Source organism: Bombina bombina, chromosome 2 (assembly GCF_027579735.1).
Source record: "Bombina bombina isolate aBomBom1 chromosome 2, aBomBom1.pri, whole genome shotgun sequence".
NCBI lineage: Eukaryota > Metazoa > Chordata > Amphibia > Anura > Bombinatoridae > Bombina > Bombina bombina.
The window spans coordinates 1187643585-1187670885 of NC_069500.1; the positions used below are offsets into that span (position 1 = coordinate 1187643585).

General features: G+C 41.5%; 1 protein-coding gene across 1 annotated transcript in view; it reads right to left on the bottom strand.

Annotated features, from left to right (window-relative positions):
* Nucleotides 1-27301, bottom strand: part of SORBS2 (sorbin and SH3 domain containing 2) — a 551268-nt gene that overhangs the window by 350284 nt on the left and 173683 nt on the right. Inside the window, exons 4-5 of the mRNA XM_053703892.1 lie at nucleotides 19478-19504; nucleotides 19073-19191 (exon numbers count right to left, since the gene is read on the bottom strand). Of these exons, the coding sequence (XP_053559867.1) occupies nucleotides 19073-19191; nucleotides 19478-19504 (146 nt within the window). The remainder of the gene's footprint in view (nucleotides 1-19072; nucleotides 19192-19477; nucleotides 19505-27301) is intronic.

Genomic DNA, 27301 nt, shown 5'->3' on the forward strand with positions numbered 1-27301 from the left:
TTTTGTGACTGAGACAGAACATACTATTTTAAAAAAAGTTTCCAATTTACTTCTATTATCAAATTTGCTTCGTTCCCAGAGTATTCTGTGTTGAAGAGATAACTAAGTAGGCATCTGGAGTGCTCTTCCAAATAGATAACATTCTTGCACAACTCCTCCATATAGTGCTCCAGAAATGGGCTGGCTCCCAAGAATATGTCCCTGCTTTTCATCAAAAGATACCAAGAGAATGAAGAACAATTGATAATAGAAGTAAATTAGAAAATTAATTAAAATAGCATGGTCTAGCTGAATAATTCATGAAATACAATTTTTGAGTTTCATATCCCTTTAAATATATTTAATGGATAAAGGGACATGAACCCAACTTTTTCTTTCATGATTCAGAAAAATTAGATTTTTAAACAACTCTCCTATTACTTCCATTATCTAATTAGTTTTGTTCTCTTGGTATCCTTTGTCGAAAAGCATACCTAGGTAGGCTCAGGAGCTGCTGATTTGTGGATACACATAAATGCCTCATGTTATTGGCTCACCCAATGTGTTAACTAGCTTCCAGTAGTGCACTGCTGCTTCTTTAACAAATTATACCAAGGGAATGAAGCAAATTTGATCACTGAAGAAAATTGTCATTTAAATTTGTATTTTCTATCTGAATCATCAAAGAAAAATTTGGGGTCCCTTTAAGTTAAACATATATCCCATACAAAAGCCATGCTTGTCATGTTGCTTTCAAATTCAAAATAAAATGCCGATAAGGAAATCTAACAAGGCTCTATTGGTGTACAATGATAAAAAAAAAAAAAAACAACAGAATTTATGCTTACCTGATAAATTACTTTCTTCAACGGTGTGTCCGGTCCACGGCGTCATCCTTACTTGTGGGAATATCTCTTCCCCAACAGGAAATGTCAAAGAGTCCCAGCAAAAGCTGTCCATATAGTCCCTCCTAGGCTCTGCCCACCCCAGTCATTCGACCGACGGACAGGAGGAAAAAACAGGAGAAACCATAGGGTGCCGTGGTGACTGTAGTTAGAGAAAATAATTCATCAAACCTGATTAAAAAACCAGGGCGGGCCGTGGACCGGACACACCGTTGGAGAAAGTAATTTATCAGGTAAGCATAAATTCTGTTTTCTCCAACATTGGTGTGTCCGGTCCACGGCGTCATCCTTACTTGTGGGAACCAATACCAAAGCTTTAGGACACGGATGAAGGGAGGGAGCAAATCAGGTTACCTAAACAGAAGGCACCACGGCTTGCAAAACCTTTCTCCCAAAAATAGCCTCCGAAGAAGCAAAAGTATCAAATTTGTAAAATTTGGCAAAAGTGTGCAGTGAAGACCAAGTCGCTGCCTTACATATCTGATCAACAGAAGCCTCGTTCTTGAAGGCCCATGTGGAAGCCACAGCCCTAGTAGAGTGAGCTGTGATTCTTTCAGGAGGCTGCCGTCCGGCAGTCTCATAAGCCAATCGGATGATGCTTTTAAGCCAAAAGGAAAGAGAGGTAGCAGTCGCTTTTTGATTTCTCCTTTTACCAGAATAGACGACAAACAGAGAAGATGTTTGTCTGAACTCTTTTGTAGCTTCTAAATAGAATTTTAGAGCACGTACTACGTCTAAATTGTGTAACAAACGTTCCTTCTTTGAAACTGGATTCGGACACAAAGAAGGTACAACTATCTCCTGGTTAATATTTTTGTTGGAAACAACCTTTGGAAGAAAACCAGGCTTAGTACGCAAAACAACCTTATCTGAATGAAACACCAGATAGGGCGGAGAACACTGCAGAGCAGATAACTCAGAAACTCTTCTAGCAGAAGAAATAGCAACCAAAAACAAAACTTTCCAAGATAACAACCTAATATCTATGGAATGTAAAGGTTCAAACGGAACCCCTTGGAGAACTGAAAGAACTAGATTTAAACTCCAGGGAGGAGTCAAAGGTCTGTAAACAGGCTTAATCCTAACCAGAGCCTGAACAAATGCTTGAACATCTGGCACAGCTGCCAGTCGTTTGTGTAACAAGACAGATAAAGCAGAAATCTGTCCCTTTAGAGAACTCGCTGATAATCCCTTATCCAAACCCTCTTGTAGGAAGGAAAGGATCCTAGGAATCTTAATCTTACTCCATGAGAATCCCTTGGATTCACACCAACAGATATATCTTTTCCATATTTTATGGTAAATCTTTCTAGTTACAGGTTTTCTGGCTTGTACCAGAGTATATATCACAGAATCCGAAAACCCACGCTTAGTTAAAATCAAGCGTTCAATTTCCAAGCCGTCAGCTGGAGAGAGACTAGATTTGGATGTTCGAATGGACCCTGTACCAGAAGATCCTGTCTCAAAGGTAGCTTCCATGGTGGAACCGATGACATATTCACCAGGTCTGCATACCAAGTCCTGCGTGGCCACGCAGGAGCTATCAAGATCACCGAGGCCCTCTCCTGCTTGATCCTGGTTACCAGCCTGGGAATGAGAGGAAACGGTGGAAACACATAGGCTAGGTTGAAGGTCCAAGGCGCTACTAGTGCATCCACTAGAGCCGCCTTGGGATCCATGGATCTGGACCCGTAGCAAGGAACCTTGAAGTTCTGACGAGACGCCATCAGATCCATGTCTGGAATGCCCCATAATTGAGTTAATTGGGCAAAGATCTCCGGGTGAAGTTCCCACTCCCCCGGATGGAATGTCTGACGACTCAGATAATCCGCCTCCCAGTTTTCCACTCCTGGGATGTGGATCGCAGATAGGTGGCAGGAGTGATCCTCCGCCCATTCTATTATTTTGGTCACTTCTCTCATCGCCAGGGAACTCCTTGTTCCCCCCTGATGATTGATATAAGCAACAGTCGTCATGTTGTCTGATTGGAATCTTATAAATCTGGCCTTCGCTAGTTGAGGCCAAGCCCTGAGAGCATTGAATATCGCTCTCAGTTCCAGAATGTTTATCGGGAGAAGAGACTCTTCCCGAGACCATAGTCCCTGAGCTTTCAGGGATTCCCAGACCGCGCCCCAGCCTGCTAGATTGGCGTTGGTCGTGACGATGACCCACTCTGGTCTGCAGAAGCTCATTCCCTGGGACAAGTGGTCCAGGGTTAGCCACCAACGGAGTGAGTCTCTGGTCTTCTGATCTACTTGAATCACTGGAGAAAAGTCTGTATAGTCCCCATTCCACTGTTTCAGCATGCACAGTTGTAATGGTCTTAGATGAATTCGCGCAAAAGGAACTATGTCCATTGCTGCAACCATCAACCCTACCACTTCCATGCACTGAGCTACGGAAGGACGTGGAATAGAATGAAGAACTTGACAAGCGTTTAGAAGCTTTGACTTTCTGACTTCTGTCAGGAAAATCCTCATTTCTAAAGAATCTATTATTGTTCCCAAGAAAGGAACTCTTGTCGACGGAGACAGGGAACTTTTTTCTATGTTCACCTTCCATCCGTGAGATCTGAGAAAGGCCAGAACGATGTCTGTGTGAGCCTTTGCCTTTGAGAGAGACGACGCTTGTATCAGAATGTCGTCCAAGTAAGGTACTACTGCAATGCCCCTTGGTCTTAGGACCGCTAGAAGGGACCCGAGTACCTTTGTGAAAATCCTTGGAGCAGTGGCTAACTCGAATGGGAGCGCCACAAGCTGGTAATGTTTGTCCAGAAAGGCGAACCTTAGGAACTGATGATGATCCTTGTGGATAGGAATATGTAGATACGCACCCTTTAAATCCACGGTAGTCATAAATTGACCTTCCTGGATTGTAGGTAGAATCGTTCGATTGGTTTCCATTTTGAACGATGGAACCCTGAGAAATTTGTTTAGGATCTTTAAATCCAGAATTGGTCTGAAAGTTCCCTCTTTTTTGGGAACCACAAACAGATTTGAGTAAAATCCCATTCCCTGTTCCGCCGTTGGAACTGGGTGTATCACTCCCATTTTTAACAGGTCTTCTACACAATGTAAGAATGCCTGTCTCTTTATTTGGTTTAAGGATAAGTGAGACATGTGGAACCTTCCCCTTGGGGGTAGTTCCTTGAATTCCAGAAGATAACCCTGAGAGACTAATTCTAGTGCCCAGGGATCCTGAACATCTCTTGCCCAAGCCTGAGCAAAGAGAGAGAGTCTGCCCCCTACTAGATCCGGTCCCGGATCGGGGGCTACTCCTTCATGCTGTCTTGTTAGCAGCAGCAGGCTTCTTGGCCTGCTTACCCTTGTTCCAGCCTTGCATGGGTTTCCAGGCTGGTTTGGTTTGTGAAGCATTACCCTCTTGTTTAGAGGATGCAGAGTTGGAAGACGGTCCGTTGCTGAAATTGCGAAAGGAAACGAAAATTAGACTTATTCTTAGCTTTGAAAGGCCTATCTTGCGGGAGGGCGTGGCCGTTTCCACCAGTGATGTCTGAGATAATCTCTTTCAATTCTGGTCCAAAGAGAGTTTTACCCTTGAAGGGGATATTAAGCAATTTTGTCTTGGAAGATACATCCGCTGACCAAGACTTTAGCCAAAGCGCTCTGCGCGCCACAATTGCAAACCCTGAATTTTTCGCCGCTAATCTAGCTAATTGCAAAGCGGCATCTAAAATAAAAGAATTAGCCAACTTGAGTGCGTGAACCCTGTCCATAACCTCCTCATACGGAGTCTCTCTACTGAGCGACTTTTCTAGTTCCTCGAACCAGAACCACGCTGCTGTAGTGACAGGAACAATGCACGAAATGGGTTGCAGGAGGTAACCTTGCTGTACAAAAATCTTTTTAAGCAAACCCTCCAATTTTTTATCCATAGGATCTTTGAAAGCACAATTATCCTCGATAGGGATAGTAGTACGCTTGTTTAGAGTAGAAACTGCCCCCTCGACCTTAGGGACTGTCTGCCATAAGTCCTTTCTGGGGTCGACCATAGGAAATAATTTCTTAAATATAGGAGGGGGGACAAAAGGTATGCCGGGCTTCTCCCACTTCTTATTCACTATGTCCGCCACCCGCTTGGGTATAGGAAAAGCGTTGGGGTGCACCGGAACCTCTAGGAACTTGTCCATCTTGCATAATTTTTCTGGAATGACCAGGTTGTCACAATCATCCAGAGGTAGATAACACCTCCTTAAGCAGTGCGCGGAGATGCTCTAATTTAAATTTAAATGTCACAACATCAGGTTCAGCCTGTTGAGAAATTTTTCCTGAATCTGAAATTTCCCCATCTGACAAAACCTCCCTCATGGCCCCTTCAGATTGGTGTGAGGGTATGACAGAACAATTATCATCAGCGCCCTCCTGCTCTTCAGTGTTTAAAACAGAGCAATCGCGCTTTCTCTGATATGCAGGCATTTTGGATAAAATATTTGCTATGGAGTTATCCATTACTGCCGTCAATTGTTGCATAGTAATAAGCATTGGCGCGCTAGAAGTACTAGGGGCCTCCTGCGTGGGCAAAACTGGCATAGACACAGAAGGAGATCATGTAGAACTATGTCTACTCCCTTCATCTGATGAATCATCTTGGGCAACTTTACTATCTGTGGCAGTACTGTCCTTACTTTGTTTGGACGCTATGGCACAATTATCACACAATTTTGAAGGGGGTGACACATTGATCTTCAAACATATAGAACATAGCTTATCTGAAGGTGCAGACATGTTAAACAGGCTTAGACTTGTCAAGAAAGTACAAAAAACGTTTTAAAACAAAACCGTTACTGTCTCTTTAAATTTTAAACAGTGCACACTTTATTACTGAATATGTGAAAAAGTATGAAGGAATTGTTCAAAATTTACCAAATTTTCACCACAGTGTCTTAAAGCATTAAAAGTATTGCACACCAATTTTCAGAGCATTAACCCTTAAAATAAAGAAACCAGAGCCTGTTACAGTTTTAACCCCTCTACAGTCCCAGCTACAGCCTTTGCTGCGACTTTACCAAACCCAGGGGGGAATACGATACCAAAAGAAGCCTTCTAGGAACTTTTCCAACCACTTTCAGATCCACACACATGCATCTGCATGTCTTGCTCTCAAAAGTAACTGCGCAGTAATGGCGCGAAAATAAGGCTCAGCCTACAACTGGGAAGGCCCTTCCTGACTGGAAAGGTGTCTAACTCAGTGCCTGACGTTAAAAAACGTTCCCCAAGCTTATAAGTGTGAATTTCAGACATAAACATGTATAAAATGCTCAAATAAATCAATCGATTTTGCCCATAAAAAAAGCGTCTACCGGTTTTATAGCCCATATTAAGCCCTTTATTCTGTTTGAGACTAAGAAAATGGCTTACCGGTCCCCATGAGGGGAAATGACAGCCTTCCAGCATTACACAGTCTTGTTAGAAATATGGCTAGTCATACCTTAAGCAGAAAAGTCTGCTAACTGTTTCCCCAACTGAAGTTACTTCATCTCAACAGTCCTATGTGGAAACAGCAAACGATTTTAGTTACTGCTGCTAAAATCATCTTCCTCTCACAAACAGAAATCTTCCTCTTTTTCTGTTTCAGAGTAAATAGTACATACCAGCACTATTTTAAAATAACAAACTCTTGATAGTAGAATAAAAAAACTACAACTAAACACAACATACTCTTAACCATCTCCGTGGAGATGTTGCCTGTGCAACGGCAAAGAGAATGACTGGGGTGGGCGGAGCCTAGGAGGGACTATATGGACAGCTTTTGCTGGGACTCTTTGCCATTTCCTGTTTGGGAAGAGATATTCCCACAAGTAAGGATGAAGCCGTGGACCGGACACACCAATGTTGGAGAAAAACATTTTTTATCAGCACACACTCGCATTCATTTTTCAGAAAAAAGGGAAAACCTGTAATATATATTACAATACCCGCTTATAGATTCAACAAAGTAAAAAGATTGATTTAATGTCCCTTTAATCATTAAAGGGACATGAAACCCAATTGTTTTATGATTTCGATAGAACATACCATTTATTTTAAACAACTTTCCAATTTACTTCTATTATTAATTTTGCTTAATTCTCTTGCTATCCTTTATATTAGGAGCAACATGTTGATATTATGGATATTAAAAACACATTCATACATATAGGTCATCAACAATACTGAATGAATTAAGTGCAATGTTACTTTCACACTGACCATATATCTCTGGCACTTTGAAATAGAAATAAATGCTTTTTCCTTACTTGTTTTGCCTGTCGAAACCAAACCAGTTATTTTGTATATACAATTTGGCCAGGTTAATTAATCTAATGACTGCTATTTAAATGCACTGTAATGGCTTAGAAACTAGAGCCAAATGTCACCAAGCTCCACACATCAGTTTCAAACCGCAAAAGATTTTGGACAGAAATGTTAAAAAACAAAATATATGCTTACCTGATAAATTTCTTTCTTTCTTGACACTGTGAGTCCACAGATCATCTCTAATCACTATTGGGAATATCACTCCTGCCCAGCAGGAGCAGGCAAAGTGCACCACAGCAAAGCATTTAAATATCACCTCCCTCCAACCCCAGTCATTTGACTGAAGTAAAAGAAGAGAAAGGAAGAAACAAGGTGCAGAGGTGCCTAAAGTTTATAACACAAAAAAAATGTCTAAATAAACAGGGCGGGCCGTGGACTCACCGTGTCAAGAAATAAATAAATTTATCAGGTAAGCATAAATTTCGTTTTCTTTCTAATAACACGGTGAGTCCACGGATCATCTCCAATTACTATTAGGAATCAAAACCCAAGCTAGAGGACACAGATGATAAGGGAGGAACAAGACAAGGAACCTAAACGGATGGCACCGCTGCTTGAAGAACCTTTCTCCCAAAAGAAGCCTCAACCGAGGAAAAGGTATCAAATTTATAGAATTTTTAAAAAGTCTGTGGAGAGGACCAAGTTGCAGCATTGCAAATCTGTTCCACAGAAGCTTAATTTTTTAATGCCCAGGAAGAGGAAACAGCCCTCGTAGAATTAGCCGTGACTCTCTCAGGAGGCTGCTGTCCAGCAGTTTCATAGGCCAAACGAATTAAGTAGCCGTAGCTTTCTGACCCTTACATTTCCCAGAGAAGACTACCAACAGAGCAGAAGACTGGCGAAAATCCTTAGTTGCCTGTAGATAGAACTTCAACGCACGTACCACGTCTAGGTTGTGCAGTAGACGTTCCTTATGAGAAGATGGGATAGGACACAAAGAAGGAACAACGATCTCTTGATTAATGTTCCTATCCGAAACCACTTTAGGGACAAACCCTAACTTAGTACGCAGAACTACCTTATCAGAATGAAAAATAAGATAAGGAGATTCAGACTGAGACTCTACTAGCAGAAGAAATTGCAACAAGAAACAAAACTTTCAAAGATAACAACTTAATATCTAAGGAATGCATAGGCTCAAACGGAGCCTGCTGAAGAACTTTAAGAACAAGGTTAAGACTCCAGGGAGGAGTAACAGGTTTTAACACAGGCCTGATTCTGACCAAGGGCTGACAGAGCAATTGCATGTTTGGTACATCCGCCAGACATTTATGTAACAAAATAGACAAGGCAGATATTTGACTCTTCAAGGTACTTGCCAATAAACCCTTCTCCAAACCCTCCTGGAGAAAAGACAGAATTCTAGGAATCTAAACTCTACTCCAAGAGTAGCCTCTGGATCAGTGTCGACTCTAGGAACAATATATAGGGGGGCACATAAGATACCACAGTAAAAACGGGGGGCACTAATAGTTTTCACCACTAAATCATACCACTGAAAATAAACTAAATAAATACATATAAATAAGATTCCAAAATACCAGAGTAATGCGGTATGCAATGATACCTTTTTATTGTACTAACCTAATACTTAAAAGACAAGCTGCCAAGATTTTTTCTTTATTCCTCAGGTATTGCTTCAGACAACAGATACATACAGGGAGTGCAGAATTATTAGGCAAGTTGTATTTTTGAGGATTAATTTTATTATTGAACAACAACCATGTTCTCAATGAATCCAAAAAACTCATTAATATCAAAGCTGAATATTTTTGGAAGTAGTTTTTAGTTTTAGCTATTTTAGGGGGATATCTGTGTGTGCAGGTGACTATTACTGTGCATAATTATTAGGCAACTTAACAAAAAACAAATATATACCCATTTCAATTATTTATTTTTACCAGTGAAACCAATATAACATCTCAACATTCACAAATATACATTTCTGACATTCAAAAACAAAACAAAAACAAATCAGTGACCAATATAGCCACCTTTCTTTGCAAGGACACTCAAAAGCCTGCCATCCATGGATTCTGTCAGTGTTTTGATCTGTTCACCATCAACATTACGTGCAGCAGCAACCACAGCCTCCCAGACACTGTTCAGAGAGGTGTACTGTTTTCCCTCCTTGTAAATCTCACATTTGATGATGGACCACAGGTTCTCAATGGGGTTCAGATCAGGTGAACAAGGAGGCCATGTCATTAGATTTTCTTCTTTTATACCCTTTCTTGCCAGCCACGCTGTGGAGTACTTGGACGCGTGTGATGGAGCATTGTCCTGCATGAAAATCATGTTTTTCTTGAAGGATGCAGACTTCTTCCTGTACCACTGCTTGAAGAAGGTGTCTTCCAGAAACTGGCAGTAGGACTGGGAGTTGAGCTTGACTCCATCCTCAACCCGAAAAGGCCCCACAAGCTCATCTTTGATGATACCAGCCCAAACCAGTACTCCACCTCCACCTTGCTGGCGTCTGAGTCGGACTGGAGCTCTCTGCCCTTTACCAATCCAGCCACGGGCCCATCCATCTGGCCCATCAAGACTCACTCTCATTTCATCAGTCCATAAAACCTTAGAAAAATCAGTCTTGAGATATTTCTTGGCCCAGTCTTGACGTTTCAGCTTGTGTGTCTTGTTCAGTGGTGGTCGTCTTTCAGCCTTTCTTACCTTGGCCATGTCTCTGAGTATTGCACACCTAATATGCTTAATTGGTAGTAGGCTTTCGAGCCTATACAGCTTGGAGTAAGACAACATGCATAAACAGGATGATGTGGTCAAAATACTCATTTGCCTAATAATTCTGCACTCCCTGTACATACATACACACACATACATAAATACACACACATACACACACAAACACACATATATACTTTAACATACACATACCTACACAGTTTCACACACATACACACAAATATATACAGACACATAAATACACACACACACAAAGTTACACACACACGCGCGCACACACACATGCTCACACAGTTACACACACACAGACACTAACACATGCATCTTATATCTTCCTTTATAACATAATATGCATGGAGATATATGCATTGAAATACATAGAAAATAGACATACACACACACACACACACACACAAACACACATACATACATATATACATACAAACACACACATACATATATATATATATATATATACACACACACATATATACATACATACATACACACACTGATTTTCATATGCTTGTCACTGTTAAGTGGAAGTGTGAGAATCTTTTTGTTAGTCTCACAATAAAAGCAAACAGCTTTCACTTACAGAGGCTGTGTATTCACATGTTTAGACAGCTGCATCAAATACAGACCACAAAATATAAAAGATTCACAGATATTCATATAAGAATAAATGTAAAACTTTTAAAATATCTAGAAGTGGTCCCACAGCCAATTAGATCACATTTTATAATATTTTTTGGTATGCTGACACACTTGAGTAAAGTGCCAATGCCATGCATGTCAAGGTGTTATTAGTGGTTGCTAATAAAAAAACATCATAACATATAAACATTTTGTGTTGCGTGTGCATAAACGTGTACAGTAATATTGAAATTGTTTTACAAAACTGAAAATATTCCCATATATAATTTATAATTAACAGAATCTTGAGAAAGGGATCAACATATCTTTAATATAAATAAAATAATTTGGTTACTCCAGTGCAGCCGCACAGATGATTGATAGCTTTCTCTGCATTGTTACTGATGATTCTAGTAATCATTCTGGTTCAACGGTTGTAAGACCTTTTATTAAGCCAGGCACAGTGTTCACACTAACAGTGAGCCATGTCTAGTATTAATCATAATCGACCCTGTTGGAACTTACTGTGACAGTGAAGACTGAAGTGACATGTGACAGTGACTTACCGTTACCCCAGAATCAGATCTTCAAGTTGACTGACCTCATTTTACTTTGCTGCCAGACTACCAATCCACTGAGTGCCAGACAGTCGGACAGACAGCTAGTGCCTGCTGGTGCTCCTTCCCGCGCTCTCTGCTCAGTCTCCTGCACACAGCACCACTGGCTGGCTCCTCCCTCTTCCTCTCCAGTCTCCTGCAGTCATGTTCCTTGTGCTATGTAGGAACGACCTGGCTGCTGGAACTGGAGGAGGAGGCGGAGCAAAAAGCGCCAGCATGCATGGCGGGGTACTGAAGTGCCATGGTGCTGCGTGTGTGTAGAGCAGCCACAAGGCACGTGGTGGTGGGTGGGGGTTACTTTAACTAGACACAATATTACTCTGACTCATTATCAAAATAAAAAATAACGGCCCCCAGAGTAAAACAATTTAAAAAAGAATCTATCAGTTCACAGTACTCCAGCATTATGCAAGCGCCGGGGCTGGCGGCTGGGGGGGCAAGCCATATTCTAAGGGGGGGGGGGGCAAATGCCCCCCTTGCCACCCTGTAGCGACGCCACTGCTCTGGATTCACACTAATACAGATATTTACACCATATCTTATAGTAAATATTTCTGGTAACAGGCTTACGAGCCTGAATCATGGTCTCAATGACCCACTCAGAAAACCCCCGCTTAGATAAAATTAAGCGTTCAATCTCCAAGTAGTCACTTCAGAGAAACGAGATTTGGATGAAGGAAGGGCCCTTGAAGTAGAACTTCCTTCCTCAGTGGAAGTCTCCAAGGTGTGAGAGATGACATTTCCACTAGGTCTGCATACCAAATCCTGCGAGGCCACGCCGGTGCAATGAGGATCACCGACGCCCTCTCCTGTTTGATTTGAGCAATGACCCGAGGAAGGAGAGCATCTATCAGAACAGCCTTAGGATCCCTCAACCTCAACCGTACCTCAGGAGCTTGGCATTCTGACGAGATGCCATGCGATCCAGCTCCGGCTGTCCCCATTTGAGAATCAAGTTGGAAAACACCTCCGGATGGAGTTCCCACTCCCCCGGGTGAAAATTCTGTCTCACGAGAAAATCCGCTTCCCAATTGTCCACTGCTGGAATGTGGATCGCAGATAGACAGCAGTTGTGGGTCTCTGCCCACTCAATAATCTTGGCTACCTCTGTCATGGCCAAGGAACTACGAGTTTCTCCCTGATGGTTAATGTAAGCCACTGAAGTTATGTTGTCCGACTGGAACCTGATAAACCGGGCTGAAGCTAATTGAGGCCAGACCAGAAGAGCATTGAAAATTGCCCTTAGCTCTAGGATGTTTATGGGGAGAACAGACTCCTCCCGAGTCCATGTCCCCTGAGCCTTTAGTGAGCCCAGACAGCTCCCCATCCCGGCAGGCTGGCGTCTGTTGTCACAATCACCCAGGTGGGACTGCGGAAGCAGGTTCCCTGGGAAAGATGATCCTGAGACAGCCACCAAGGAAGAGAGTATCTTGTCGCCTGATCCAGAAGAATTCACGGAGACAGATCCACATAATCCCCGTTCCATTGCCTGAACATGCATAACTGCAGAGGTATGAGGTGGAAATGGGCAAACGGAATGATGTCCATGGCGGCTACCATAAATCCGATCACCTCCATGTATTGAGCCACTGACGGCCGAGGAGAGGACTAAATAGCCAGACACGAGTCGAAGATCCTTGTTTTTATGACCTCTGTCAGAAATATTTTCATTGATAGGGAATCTATTATGGTTCACAGGAACGCTATCGTTGTAGCTGGAATTAAGGAACTCTTGTTGAAAGGATGGCGTCTGAACCAGAATGTCATCCAGAAATGCGCCGCTGCAATACTCAGCAACCAGAGCACCGCCAACAGGGATCCCAGAACCTTTGAAAAAATTCTGGGAGCTGTGGCAAGACTGAACGGAAGAGCCACGAACTGGAAGTGTTTGTCTAGAAAAGCGAACCTCAGAAACTTGAAATGATCCCTGTGGATAGGAACATGCAGGTAAATCTACTGTTGTCATGAATTGACCCTCTGGAACCAAGGGAAGAATGGAACGAATAGTTTCCATCTTGAAGGACGGTACTCTGAGGAACTTGTTTAGACTCTTGAGATCTAAAATTGGTCTGAAAGTTCCCTCTTCTTTCGGAATCACAAACAGATTGGAGTAAAATCCCAGACCCTATTCCTGCATTGGAACAGGAACTATCAGTCCCAGAGCGGAAAGGTCTCGAACACAGTGTAAGAACGCCTCTCTTTTTATCTGGCCTACAGATAATCTTGAGGGCAGAAACTTGCCCCTGGGAGGAAAAGTCTTGAACTCCAGTTTGTATCCTTGGGAAACGATGTCCACCGCCCAGGTATCCGGAACATCCCAAACCCAGGCCTGAGCGAAGGAGAGTCTGCCCCCCCCCCCAAGATCCGGTCCCGGATAGGGGGCAGACCCTTCATACTGACTTTGAGTCATTAACGGGCTTCTTAGATTGCTTCCCCTTGTTCCAAGACTGGTTGGTCCTCCAGGAAGGTTTGGATTGATCTTGCTTGGCAGAGGGAGAGGAAGGCTTACCTTTAAAGTTCCGAAAGGAACAAAAATTACTCTGACGTCCATTCTGTTTATTTCTCTTATCTTGAGGGATGAAATGACCCTTTCCCCCCGTAATGTCAGAAATAATTTCAGCCAAGCCAAAAGCTTAGACTTAGACAAAACATCCGCAGACCAGGATTTCAACCATAAGGCTTTGCGGGCCAGAACGGCAAAATCAGAAATTTTTGCTCCCAGCTTGATAACCTGTAGGGAAGCATCCGTAATAAAAGAATTGGCCAACTTAAGGGCCTTGATCCTGTCCTGGATCTCTTCAAGGGGAGTGTCTGTCTGAAAAGAATCAGACAACGCATCAAACCAGTATGCCGCCGTCCTAATGATGGTAGCAATACACACCGCAGGTTGCCATTGTAAACCCTGGTGTACATACATCTTTTTGAGCAACCCCTCCAACTTGTTATCCATAGGATCCTTAAAGGAACAACTATCCTCTATGCTGGGAAAAGTGGTTCTCTTAGCCAAAGTGGAAATTGCTCCTTCTACCCTGGGAACCGTCTGTCAAGACTCCTTGATAGAGTCTGCAATAGGGAACATCTTCTTAAAAATAGGGGATGGATTAAAACGGATACCCGGTCTCTCCCATTCCCTAGCAATAATCTCTGTAGCCCTATCTGGTACAGGGAAAACCACCACCATGGAAGGTACATCAAAATACTTGTTTAGCTTACTAGACTTCTTAGGAATCGTCCAAGGTAGCCAAAACCTCCTTAAGTAACAGCTTAATTCTGAATGATACCACTTCAGCATCAGAAGAAGGAATTACACTATCTGAGTCTGAGATTTTCCCCTCAGATGCTACCGAAGTATCCTCCTCCTCAGATTTCTGGGAAGGAACATTCGGAATAGCTACTACTGTGTCAGAAACCTTACTCACTGAATTCATAGATTTTCTCTTGCGCTTTTCCTGCAGCATGGGAAAAGCGGACAGCACATCAGATACCGCAGAAGACATGAGGGTAGCGATGTCTTGCAAAGTAACTCCAGCTGGAGTTTGAGAGGAAGCGCATGGCACTGCATGTGTGGACGATAACATTCGGGACACTTTAGGAGAAAGCTGCGGAATATCTTGAACATTGTCAGGAGACCCCTGAACAGCATCCTCCGCCTTAGACAATGTTGGCTAAGAATCAAAAGTCTATCCCTGTAATTCAATGTTCTCTCAATACATGAGGAACAGAAAGGGATAGGTGGTTCCACGTTAGCATCAGAATTCATCTAGCATAATATTGTCTCCGGTATCCAGCAGGGCAGGTAGGCACCCTCAGCAGAGCTATGCTGAGTTGTAGAGGCTGTCCATGGTGCTCTAGAACACAATTTCTTTTTTTGCATAAAGAATAAAAGCAGTTACATTTTAAATTTAAAGAGACAGTAACTTTTTTTGTTTTAAAGTGAAAGTAAATCCTAGTGTTTTACAAACGCTAGGATTTACTATTGAAACAAATAAAGGGCACTTTCATTCATGAAGTATAAGATACTTCATGTAGAAAGCTCCTTTATTTGATTCAACCGATCGCCGTTCTTAGCTGCTACAGCAGCCCACGGCTAAAAAACGTTTGGTGCCCATGGGAGCCGGATTTACCGCACAGCGTGAAAACGTCACCTCTTAGAAAAAAAATTTGTTTAGCCAGGCGCTAAGAACGGCGATTGGTTGAATCAAATAAAGGAGCTTTCTACATGAAGTATCTTATACTTCATGAATGAAAGTGCCCTTTATTTGTTTCAATAGTAAATCCTAGCGTTTGTAAAACGCTAGGATTGACTTTCACTTTAAAAAAAAAAAAAAACACGTTACTGTCTCTTTAAATTTAAAATCTAACTGCTTTATTTTTTTATGCAAAAAAAGAAATTGTGTTCTAGAGCACCACGGACAGCCTCTACAACTCAGCATAGCTCTGCTGAGGGTGCCTACCTGCCCTGCTGGATACCGGAGACAATATTATGCTAGATGAATTCCGCACTCAATCCAGAGCAGCTGTACTGATGCCCGGCGACCGTAGTATTCAAAGCTGCAGAGCTGCAACAAGAATGTCTCCCCTCCAGTACACACAGTGATAGAGAAAAGGCGCACAACAGAAACCTTGCCACCTCAGCTAGCCCTGTCCATCGTGGGCGTATCAAAAGTAACCTCCCAGCCGGCATAATTGTATTCTGAAGTAAAGCTGCCGGGAGCAAGTGAAAACACACAACTTCTAGACCAACTGAGCCTATGTCTCCTCTCGTCCCCAATGTCTGCAAACACTGCCTTACATTAACCCCTTAACCCAATAGGAGCAATATATCTGGTGTCCCATCCAAGTGAAGTGTTAAAGTGCCATATTTTTCCTTTTATCCGCTCAGAAAAATAAAATTAGCACTTTCCTCAATGTAATCTGCCAGGCAGCTAGGCTAGGGCAGCTCACTAGGTTTGAGAGGCATGCTCCCTCACATGTGGAAAAAAGACAAAGACTGAGTAATCTTAAATTCCCTATTGCTTAAAAGCCCAAACTGCTCTACTGAAGAGACTGATATGGGCCACAGTTACACCCCAGGAGAAAGCAGAACAAACTTGCACTTTGCCTCCTCCTGCTGGGCAGGAGTGATATTCCCAATAGTAATTAGAGATGATCCGTGGACTCACCGTGTCATTAGAAAGAAAAAGCTTTATCCATTTGTTTTGCTAGATATGAAAAAAGGGACATTATTAAATGTGTATAGTGTATTTTAGTGTTGCACTATGATTTGTATATAACTATTAGTTTAACAACTGCAAAGAGGTTTGAACAAATAGTTAAAATCAGCTCCAGAGCAGCAGTGCACTACTGGGAGCTAGCTGAACACATCTGGTGAGCCATTGACAAGAGGAATATGTGTGTAGTCACTAATCCCCATATACTTCTCAGTAGTGCACTGCTGCTCCTGAGCCTATGTACAGTATGCTTTTCAACAAAGAATACCATAAGAATACAGATAATTTGATAATAGAAGTAAACTGAAAAGTTTCTTTAAATATCATGCCCTAAAAGAACCGTGCATGCCTAATTTTTAATTTTATGTCCCTTTAAAGGAACATTATAACAAAACAAAAAAAAAACTCAATAGAGAAGTAAGAAATGTAAAATTATGACTTAAAGGTTACATTTTGTATTTGTATATCCAGCTTACAGCACTCAGGTAAACAGGACAGAAAACTGCATACCAGGAGCATATTTTGGTCTAGGCCACTAGGCCTGTGCCTAGGGCAGCAGGATTTTGAAGTAGGAGGCTGCACATTGGGAGTGGTAGTTCTATGGCACAATGTCTACCCCCCTCTATGGTCTCCAAGTATTTTATTTACTAATTTTATTACAATTGAATGACATATGCACACCTAGTCTGGGCGTATGACACCTAAATACAGCTCCGGCCTCAGGTTGGGAGAAATATAGCAGCTAGAATTGTTGTGGGATGGAGTTTCCAAAGGGAAGCACAAAACTAAATGCACCATTGCTGAACACACTAGTACAGATAGAACAGCACATACTTGATTTGTATTGTTCTCTGCACAGAAAATAGCTGTAATTTGCTGCTTGTTTGAAATAATGAGTTTTCTTGGATGCTTTACATTGACTAATTGGAATATGGAATGTTTACACAGCGGTTATATTAAAAACCAGATAAAGTGTAGTCAATTGTAGTCACGGAAACAAAAGAAAAATAATGATGAGATTCTAAAAAGTGGATTTAAAAAAAAAATGCATATTTTATTTAAATATCCCAAATAAAAATCATTTATAATTGAGTGAGAGAGTAACACTGGATTACAAAGGCTTTTCTCATAACGCTATTAATGTTATGGAATGTGCCAGTGATTCATTACTAACTATGATAAATACGAACATTTCAGAACAGCAATTGGAAGTAATTATTTCTCAACTGAAAAGCCTAAACTGCATGTCCTTATGCTGCTAGCTCAGCCATGTGTACAGAAACACTAACATATGCATTGTACCAGGGGGTGGCATACATTGGCAGGCCGTGGTGACATGCAGCTTTTAGTGTTGCCCTTGGGTTACGCTTATATTCCCAATGACAGTTCCATACTGCTTGAAGATTATGTCCAATATATAATTAGCCAGTCCTGTTTATATCCTCATTAACGAGACTATACTTCTGAAGGCTGCCATAATAACTGTAAATATCCCTCTTATTCCAAATCACTAAGTAGATTTCTTTATAACTTAATGTTGCCCTCCTTGTAAAAATAAATAAAAATGTAGCTTATATTTTATATTTTGACAAACTGTTTCTTAAAAGTTTATAAAAGTATAAAAATAAATGCTCAAATTAAAGCTATATATTGCTTCCCCATTTGTTCCAAACATACTGCTGCCTCAGACTATGACAGGATACTGCAGCACTATGGGTCGATACAAGCTGAATATAAGTACTTGGGCAATACTTTTAGGGCCTTTTTCTATTAATATTGTAGCACTTTATGTTTTACTTTTATGTTCCTTGAAAAGGCGAGTTATTTCAAACTTGCAGTTCAATACATGGTCTCTCTGAGGCTGCACTAAATGGTTAGTTTTTACATTCAGTCTTCTTGGTGTGATCATTCATCTCTGACAGCTGAGGGGATTAGCAAGATCAGAGCGACTCGTGAATCGGTATCATCACCAGAAGATGGTCGCATATATTGGAAATACATGCTACTGTTATAACTGGAGTGACCATATTGCCACTTTAAAAAGGGACACATGAAAAATACATATGTCGGGGCTGTTTAAATAAATGTTTTGTTTAAGAACCCTGACATATTTATATTTCATATATGTCCCCTTTTAAAGCAGCAACATGGTCACCAATGTTTGTATGGAAAAAAATATTAAAGATTACAGTTTTTCAAGCAAAACAAATGAAACTTAAACCACAATATTAACACTAAGCTCTAACCTATCGCTTGAATGGAGATGATAAAGAGCCAGGAGATGCCATCATGAGACAGATTACTTGAGATTCATGGTAACCAATTTCATGAGGCTAGTGAATCTACATTCATGACTGGTGTAATGGTTATTTACAAACAATCCAGAGCACACAATCTTGCCTGTGACTTAGGCCATCTGTCTATGTACAATAGAACCTTAGCAATACATGCAAGACTGTAGCATTACAGTAAAGGCTTCCACTCCCCTTTAATAAGCAGTTCAATAGCTGGGATGGCTCTCATATACTGAGTGATGTGAGAGCTTAGAAAGCCTTCCTCTGGCTCTAGCATATCATCTGCAACATCTGTTCAGAGAAATAAACCTTTAGTATTGGTCAGGGCATCATTGTACCATGAATATTCTAAGCAATGAGATATCAGTAACTAGTAACTTCCCAGCCTGTATCGTTACAAATAAATAACATTTTTACCTGTGTAGGTGATTTTTTTTCTTGCAAGTTTGGTCGGACACTTCTAAATCCCTTTGCTGCTAAGGAGGAACCACCCGAATCACCATTAAGACCATCTTGGGTATAGGATCTCCAAATATCTAGAGCCAAATAAAAGTACATTTAGAATATTTTGTATTTATTACATACAGAATTCAGTGCAAAGCAAAACAACTCCAGCCATGCTCTCTCTCAGAAAGTAACATAAATCTACCCAATAGAAAAGCTCCTCTTTAAAATAACTGCTCATTGCCCCCGCGCTATTTCTGAAAAAGCTAATAACATTCCTGCTCTTAACCACTTGGTTGCAACATACTGCATCCTCTCTGGCAGCCAGTGGGTAAATGTCCTGACGGTGAGTATATGTTAGTAGAAGAATAAAAATACCTGAATCAGGCGAATTAGGTTCATGCCCTAGAGAAAGTAAAAAAATAAAAAAGGCAACAGTTAAAATTCACTCATAAACACAGAGATTTTTTATTATTATTAAAGGGAGAGAAAAATGTAAGTTAAATAACTGATAAATAGGTTTGATGAACTAACAAAGATTGTGAAACTAATTCTCCTTTGCTAAATGCCATCTATTATTATTATGTTTTAATGTCATATTGTATCTTAATAGATAATGTATTTCTCATTTGTTTAATTATTGTTAAAAGGACATTAAACAATAAAAAGCGTCCTCAGTAACCTCAGATTTAAACATGGTGCAAATTATGTTAACCATCTATTTGATTTCCAGCATTTGTGGGTTACAGAATTTGCTTTTTGTCTGATCTAGGGAGAAAGCACCATTTATGGTCAAAAAGCAAGAGGTGTTTAGCGTCCCTTTAAAATAACACCACAACTTATAACAAATATATTAATAAATGAGCATGTATTTCAAACTTTAAGAAGATTACAAAATGTAAAGTAAATATTATTATTATTATCAGTTATTTGCAGAGTACCAACAGATTCTGCAGCTCTAATATACAAATATATATATATATTTGCAGCATATTTATTCTGTTCGATGACTAACATATGACATTTCAAAATGAAAATTTTCTGTTTTACATATGAGATAGGTAGTGATTCATTTTTTGTAAAAAAATTTAAGTGACATGGTGACTATTAAAGCTTTTCAGTTATTCCTCATTATTGGGTTTTCAATAATTCTATTACTTCTGTTAATTTAACTCAGTATGCAGGTTGCAGTGAGATCAGACTTTTTATTGGCTATCAGTGTTCATTAAGATACAATTGTATTCTTATGCATTCTGCTACATATCTCCCATATTACGTTTCAGCTGCAGAAACGGATTTATAGCATGTATTTTTTCATACCATGGGATATGCTTAAGGCATCTACATGTACCCATTAATGTGATTATGGCCTTTAGAGGACATTTTAAAGAAAGTGTGTCTCTTAAACATTAAAATGGAGTGATCTAAAGTGGAGAATACGCTGTAGGTATACGTATTGTGAGATTTGCTTGCAATGGTGCAAAACAGTCAATTCTTATTGCAGATATTGGCCCATATTTATCAAGGTCTGTCGGACCTGATCCGACAGTGCGGATCAGGTCCGACAGACCTTGCTAAATACGGCGAGCAATACGCTCGCCGTATTCAGCATTGCACCAGCAGGGGGTGTCAATCAACCAGTTCGTACTCAATCTGGTTGATTTCCGGCGATATCTGTCCGCCTGCTCAGAGCAGGCGGACAGGTTATGGAGCAGCGGTCTTTGTGACCGCTGCTTCATAACTGCAGGCTCGCCAGAAACACGGAGCATCAAGCTCCATTCGGAGCTTGATAAATATGCCCCATGGACTTCATTAGAGTAGCTAAAGGAATAAAAAGTCCCCCGTTTCAAATTAAAGGGACAGTCTATACTAGAATTGTTATTGTTTAAAAAGATAGATAATCCCTTTATTACTCATTGCCTAGTTTTGCATAACCAACACAGTTATATAAATACACTTTTTACCTCTGTGATTACCTTGTATCTAAGCCTCTGAAAACTGCCCCCTTATTTCAGTTCTTTTGACAGAAATCCATTTTAGCCAATCAGAGCTGGCTCCCTGGAACTCCACGTGCGTGAGCACAGTGTTATCTATATGACACACATGAACTAACACCCTCTAGTGGAGAAAAACTGTCAAAATGCCCTGAGAGAAGAGGCGGCCTTCAAGGGCTTAGAAATTAGCAAATGAACCTCCTAGGTTTAGCTTTTAACTAAGAATATTAATTGAACAAAGCAAAATTGGTGATAAAAGTAAATTGGAAAATTGTTTAAAATTACATTCTCTATCTGAATCATGAAAGTTTATTTTGGTCTAGACCGTTAAGGCCAACAGGCCCTACAACAGAGCCCCATTTTAGCTGCCCTATTCTTGTAGGCATATTATATGCATTTATTGGCTAGAGTAGTGTTTCTCAACCCTGGTTTTAGGATTGCTCTGCTTGCAAGTAGCACTGATCACAAAGCACAGAGATAGTATGGTTTGGTGTCCTATGGACTAGAATTGAGAAGCCCTATTGTCAGATAACATAGCTAAGGGTAGCTGTTAGACCAGGCTTGTTTTTCAAAAATTTTCTTCTGTTAGATGCCATATGCACATAATACATCAGTAAACCATTTTACAGCCTATACAAATATTGAATGATTGCTTTATGGTTAAGTCCTGCTAAGAGCTATTAAAACAGTAGCACCAATGTGGCTGCCTTGGCTGTCATAGACAACACCTTTTTATCTGTCTGACTGCAAGCTCTGCATCTACACATTGTATATTGTTTGTTATATATCTGCTCTTACAAGTTATCTCCATTGCCTCTGCATGTGAGGCTGATGTCCAGATTATACTTCATACCATATGTGCAGCAAGACCATATAACCAAAGGTTAGTTGTGCAGCAATAGTGGAAACTTGTGGAACAAGCTTTGCACAGCATAAAATCTGGACCAGCTACTACTGGATATTTATAATGTAAACAATTAGTATTTTGCTAAAGTAAATATATGATTTAATGCTAATATGCACAAACTAATATGACAGCACATAAGAGTTCTACATGAAAGCTCCCAGAATTCCTTTTTCTGTGCTGCTCCCTGGAAGCTGCCATGTTAATTAACTAATTAATTTATTTAGTGTAAAGTACACATATTGTTGCTTTTCTCCTCTGATTTTTCCTAGTTTGAATTGCATTTGTCAAGCTTGTTGGTGACAACTTCTTCCTGCAGTCAGCTGCACCTTGTATCTTACAGACTTGAAGTTGTAAAGCCTTCTGGTTTTATTGAACCACATGCAGCATAGTCAAGTTGTTGAGTTCTATACAAAGAGTTCTAAACCCTTTGTGAAGTTTCAAATTAAGAAGATTGCTGTGGACTTGCTTAAATATACTGTCACCTAATTGGCTAAGACTTACAACCGTTATGGTTTAATTCTATTGTGTGCGGCTATGAAATATCTTAAAGGGACACAAAACCCCAAATCTTCCCTTCATGATTCTAATAGAGCATACAATTTTAAACAACTTTCCAATCTACTTCAAGTATCTAATTTGCTTAGTTTTATATATATTCTTTGTTGAAAAGTATTCCTAGGTAGGCTCAGGAGCTGAGAGCTAGCTGCTGATTGGTGGCTGCACATACAGTATATGCCTCTTGTTATTGGTTTACTGATGTGTCTCCCAGTAGTGCATTGCTGCTCCTTTAATAAAGGATACAAAGGGAATGAAGCAAAGTTGATAATAGAAGTAAATTGGAAAATACATAATTTATGCTTACCTGATAAATTTATTTCTCTTGTAGTGTATCCAGTCCACGGATCATCCATTACTTGTGGGATATTCTCCTTCCCAACAGGAAGTTGCAAGAGGATCACCCACAGCAGAGCTGCTATATAGCTCCTCCCCTCAATGCCATATCCAGTCATTCGACCGAAACAAGACGAGAAAGGAGAAACCATAGGGTGCAGTGGTGACTGTAGTTTAATTAAAATTTAGACCTGCCTTAAAAGGACAGGGCGGGCCGTGGACTGGATACAGTACAAGAGAAATAAATTTATCAGGTAAGCATAAATTATGTTTTCTCTTGTTAAGTGTATCCAGTCCACGGATCATCCATTACTTGTGGGATACCAATACCAAAGCTAAAGTACACAGATGATGGGAGGGACGAGGCAGGAACTTAAACGGAAGGAACCACTGCCTGTAGAACCTTTCTCCCAAAAACAGCCTCCGAAGAAGCAAAAGTGTAAAATTTGTAAAATTTTGAAAAGGTGTGAAGCGAAGACCAAGTCGCAGCCTTGCAAATCTGTTCAACAGAGGCCTCATTTTTAAAGGCCCAGGTGAAAGCCACAGCTCTAGTAGAATGAGCTGTAATCCTTTCAGGGGGCTGCTGTCCAGCAGTCTCATAGGCTAAGCGTATTATGCTCCGAAGCCAAAAGGAGAGAGAGGTTGTCGAAGCTTTTTGACCTCTCCTCTGTCCAGAGTAAACGACAAACAGGGCAGATGTTTGACGAAAATCTTTAGTAGCCTGTAAGTAAAACTTCAAGGCACGGAGTACGTCCAGATTATGCAAAAGACGTTCCTTCTTTGAAGAAGGATTAGGACACAATGATGGAACAACAATCTCTTGATTGATATTCCTGTTAGAAACCACCTAAGGTAAAAACCCAGGTTTGGTACGCAGAACTACCTTGTCTGAATGAAAAATCAGATAAGGAGAATCACAATGTAAGGCAGATAACTCAGAGACTCTTCGAGCCGAGGAAATAGCCATCAAAAACAGAACTTTCCAAGATAAAAGTTTAATATCAATGGAATGAAGGGGTTCAAACGGAACTCCCTGAAGAACTTTAAGAACCAAGTTTAAGCTCCATGGGGGAGCAACAGTTTTAAACACAGACTTAATCCTAACCAAAGCCTGACAAAATGCCTGGACGTCTGGAACTTCTGCCAGACGCTTGTGCAAAAGAATAGACAGAGCAGAGATCTGTCCTTTTAAAAAACTAGCTGATAAGCCTTTGTCCAAACCCTCTTGGAGAAAGGACAATATCCTAGGAATCCTAACCTTACTCCATGAGTAACTTTTGGATTCACACCAATAAAGATATTTACGCCATATCTTATGGTAGATTTTCCTGGTGACAGGCTTCCGAGCCTGTATTAAGGTATCAATGACTGACTCGGAGAAGCCACGCCTTGATAGAATCAAGCGTTCAATCTCCATGCAGTCAGTCTCAGAGAAATTAGATTTGGATGATTGAAAGGACCTTGTATTAGAAGGTCCTGCCTCAGAGGCAGAGTCCATGGTGGAAGAAATGACATGTCCACTAGGTCTGCATACCAGGTCCTGCGTGGCCATGCAGGCGCTATCAGAATCACCAATGCTCTCTCCTGTTTGATTTTGGCAATCAGTCGAGGGAGCAGAGGAAACGGTGGAAACACATAGGCCAGGTTGAAGAACCAAGGAGCTGCTAGAGCATCTATCAGCGTTGCTCCCGGGTCCCTGGACCTGGATCCGTAACAAGGAAGCTTGGCATTCTGGCGAGACGCCAGGAGATCCAGTTCTGGTTTGCCTCAATGATAGACCAGTTGAGCAAACACCTCTGGATGGAGTTCCCACTCCCCCGGATGAAAAGTCTGACGACTTAGAAAATCCGCCTCCCAGTTCTCTACGCCTGGGATGTGGATTGCTGACAGGTGGCAAGAGTGAGACTCTGCCCAGCGAATTATCTTTGAGACTTCTAACATCGCTAGGGAACTCCTGGTTCCCCCTTGATGGTTGATGTAAGCCACAGTCGTGATGTTGTCCGATTGAAATCTGATGAACCTCAGTGTTGCTAACTGAGGACAAGCTAGAAGAGCATTGAATATTGCTCTTAACTCCAGAATATTTATTGGGAGGAGTTTCTCCTCCTGAGTCCACGATCCCTGAGCCTTCAGGGAGTTCCAGACTGCGCCCCAACCTAGAAGCCTGGCATCTGTTGTTACAATCGTCCAATCTGGCCTGCGAAAGGTCATACCCTTGGACAGATGGACCCGAGAAAGCCACCAGAGAAGAGAATCTCTGGTCTCTTGGTCCAGATTTAGTAGAGGGGAAAAATCTGAGTAATCCCCATTCCACTGACCTAGCATGCATAATTGCAGCGGTCTGAGATGCAGGCGCGCAAATGGCACTATGTCCATTGCCGCTACCATTAAGCCGATTACTTCCATGCACTGAGCCACTGACGGGCGTGGAATGGAATGAAGGACACGGCAAGTATTTAGAAGTTTTGATAACCTGGACTCCGTCAGGTAAATTTTCATCTCTACAGAATCTATCAGAGTCCCTAGGAAGGAGACTCTTGTGAGTGGTGATAGAGAACTCTTTTCCACGTTCACTTTCCACCCATGCAACCTCAGAAATGCCAGAACTATCTCTGTATGAGACTTGGCAATTTGAAAGCTTGACGCCTGTATCAGGATGTCGTCTAGATACGGAGCCACCGCTATGCCTCGTGGTCTTAGAACCGCCAGAAGTGAGCCCAGAACCTTTGTAAAAATTCTCGGGGCAGTGGCCAACCCGAAGGGAAGAGCTACAAATTGGTAATGCCTGTCTAGAAAGGCAAACCTTAGGAACCCATGATGATCTTTGTGAATCGGTATGTGAAGGTAGGCATCCTTTAAGTCCACTGTGGTCATGTACTGACCCTCTTGGATCATGGGTAGGATGGTCCGAATAGTTTCCATTTTGAATGATGGAACTCTGAGGAATTTGTTTAAGATCTTTAGATCCAAGATTGGTCTGAAGGTTCCCTCTTTCTTGGGAACCACAAACAGATTTGAATAAAATCCCTGTCCTTGTTCCGTCCGCGGAACTGGATGGATCACTCCCATTACTAGGAGGTTTTGCACACAGCTTAAGAATGCCTCTTTTTTTATCTGGTTTGCTGATAACCTTGAAAGATTAAATCTCCCTTGTGGAGGAGAAGCTTTGAAGTCCAGAAGATATCCCTGAGATATGATCTCCAACGCCCAGGGATCCTGAACATCTCTTGCCCACTCCTGGGCGAAGAGAGAAAGTCTGCCCCCCACTAGATCCGTTTCCGGATAGGGGGCCGTTCCTTCATGCTGTCTTGGGGGCAGCAGCAGGCTTTCTGGCCTGCTTGCCCTTGTTCCAAGACTGGTTAGGTTTCCAGGTCTGTCTGGAATGAGCAACAGTTCCCTCTTGTTTTGAAGCGGAGGAAGTTGATGCTGCTCCTGCCTTGAAATTTCGAAAGGCACGAAAATTAGACTGTTTGGCCTTTGATTTGGCCCTGTCCTGAGGAAGGGTATGACCCTTGCCTCCAGTAATGTCAGCAATAATTTCCTTCAAGCCAGGCCCGAATAAGGTCTGCCCCTTGAAAGGAATGTTGAGTAATTTAGACTTTGAAGTCACGTCAGCTGACCAGGATTTAAGCCATAGCGCCCTACGTGCCTGGATGGCGAATCCAGAATTCTTAGCCGTTAGTTTAGTCAAATGAACAATGGCATCAGAAATAAACGAGTTAGCTAGCTTAAGCGTTCTAAGCTTGTCAATAATTTCATTCAATGGAGCTGTCTGGATGGCCTCTTCCAGGGCCTCAAACCAGAATGCCGCCGCAGCAGTGACAGGCGCAATGCATGCAAGGGGCTGTAAAATAAAACCTTGTTGAATAAACATTTTTTTAAGGTAACCCTCCAATTTTTTATCCATTGGATCTGAAAAAGCACAACTGTCCTCAACCGGGATAGTGGTACGCTTTGCTAAGGTAGAAACTGCTCCCTCCACCTTAGGGACCATCTGCCATAAGTCCAGTGTAGTGGCGTCTATTGGAAACATTTTTCTAAATATAGGAGGTGGGGAAAAGGGCACACCGGGTCTATCCCACTCCTTGCTAATAATTTCTGTAAGCCTTTTAGGTATAGGAAAAATGTCAGTACACACCGGCACCGCATAGTATCTATCCAGCCTACACAATTTCTCTGGAATTGCAACTGTGTTACAGTCATTCAGAGCAGCCAATACCTCCCCAAGCAATACACGGAGGTTCTCAAGCTTAAATTTAAAATTAGAAATCTCTGAATCAGGTTTCCCCGAGTCAGAGATGTCACCCACAGACTGAAGCTCTTCGTCCTCATGTTCTGCATACTGTGACGCAGTATCAGACATGGCTCTAACAGCATTTGCGCGCTCTGTATCTCTCTTAACCCCAGAGC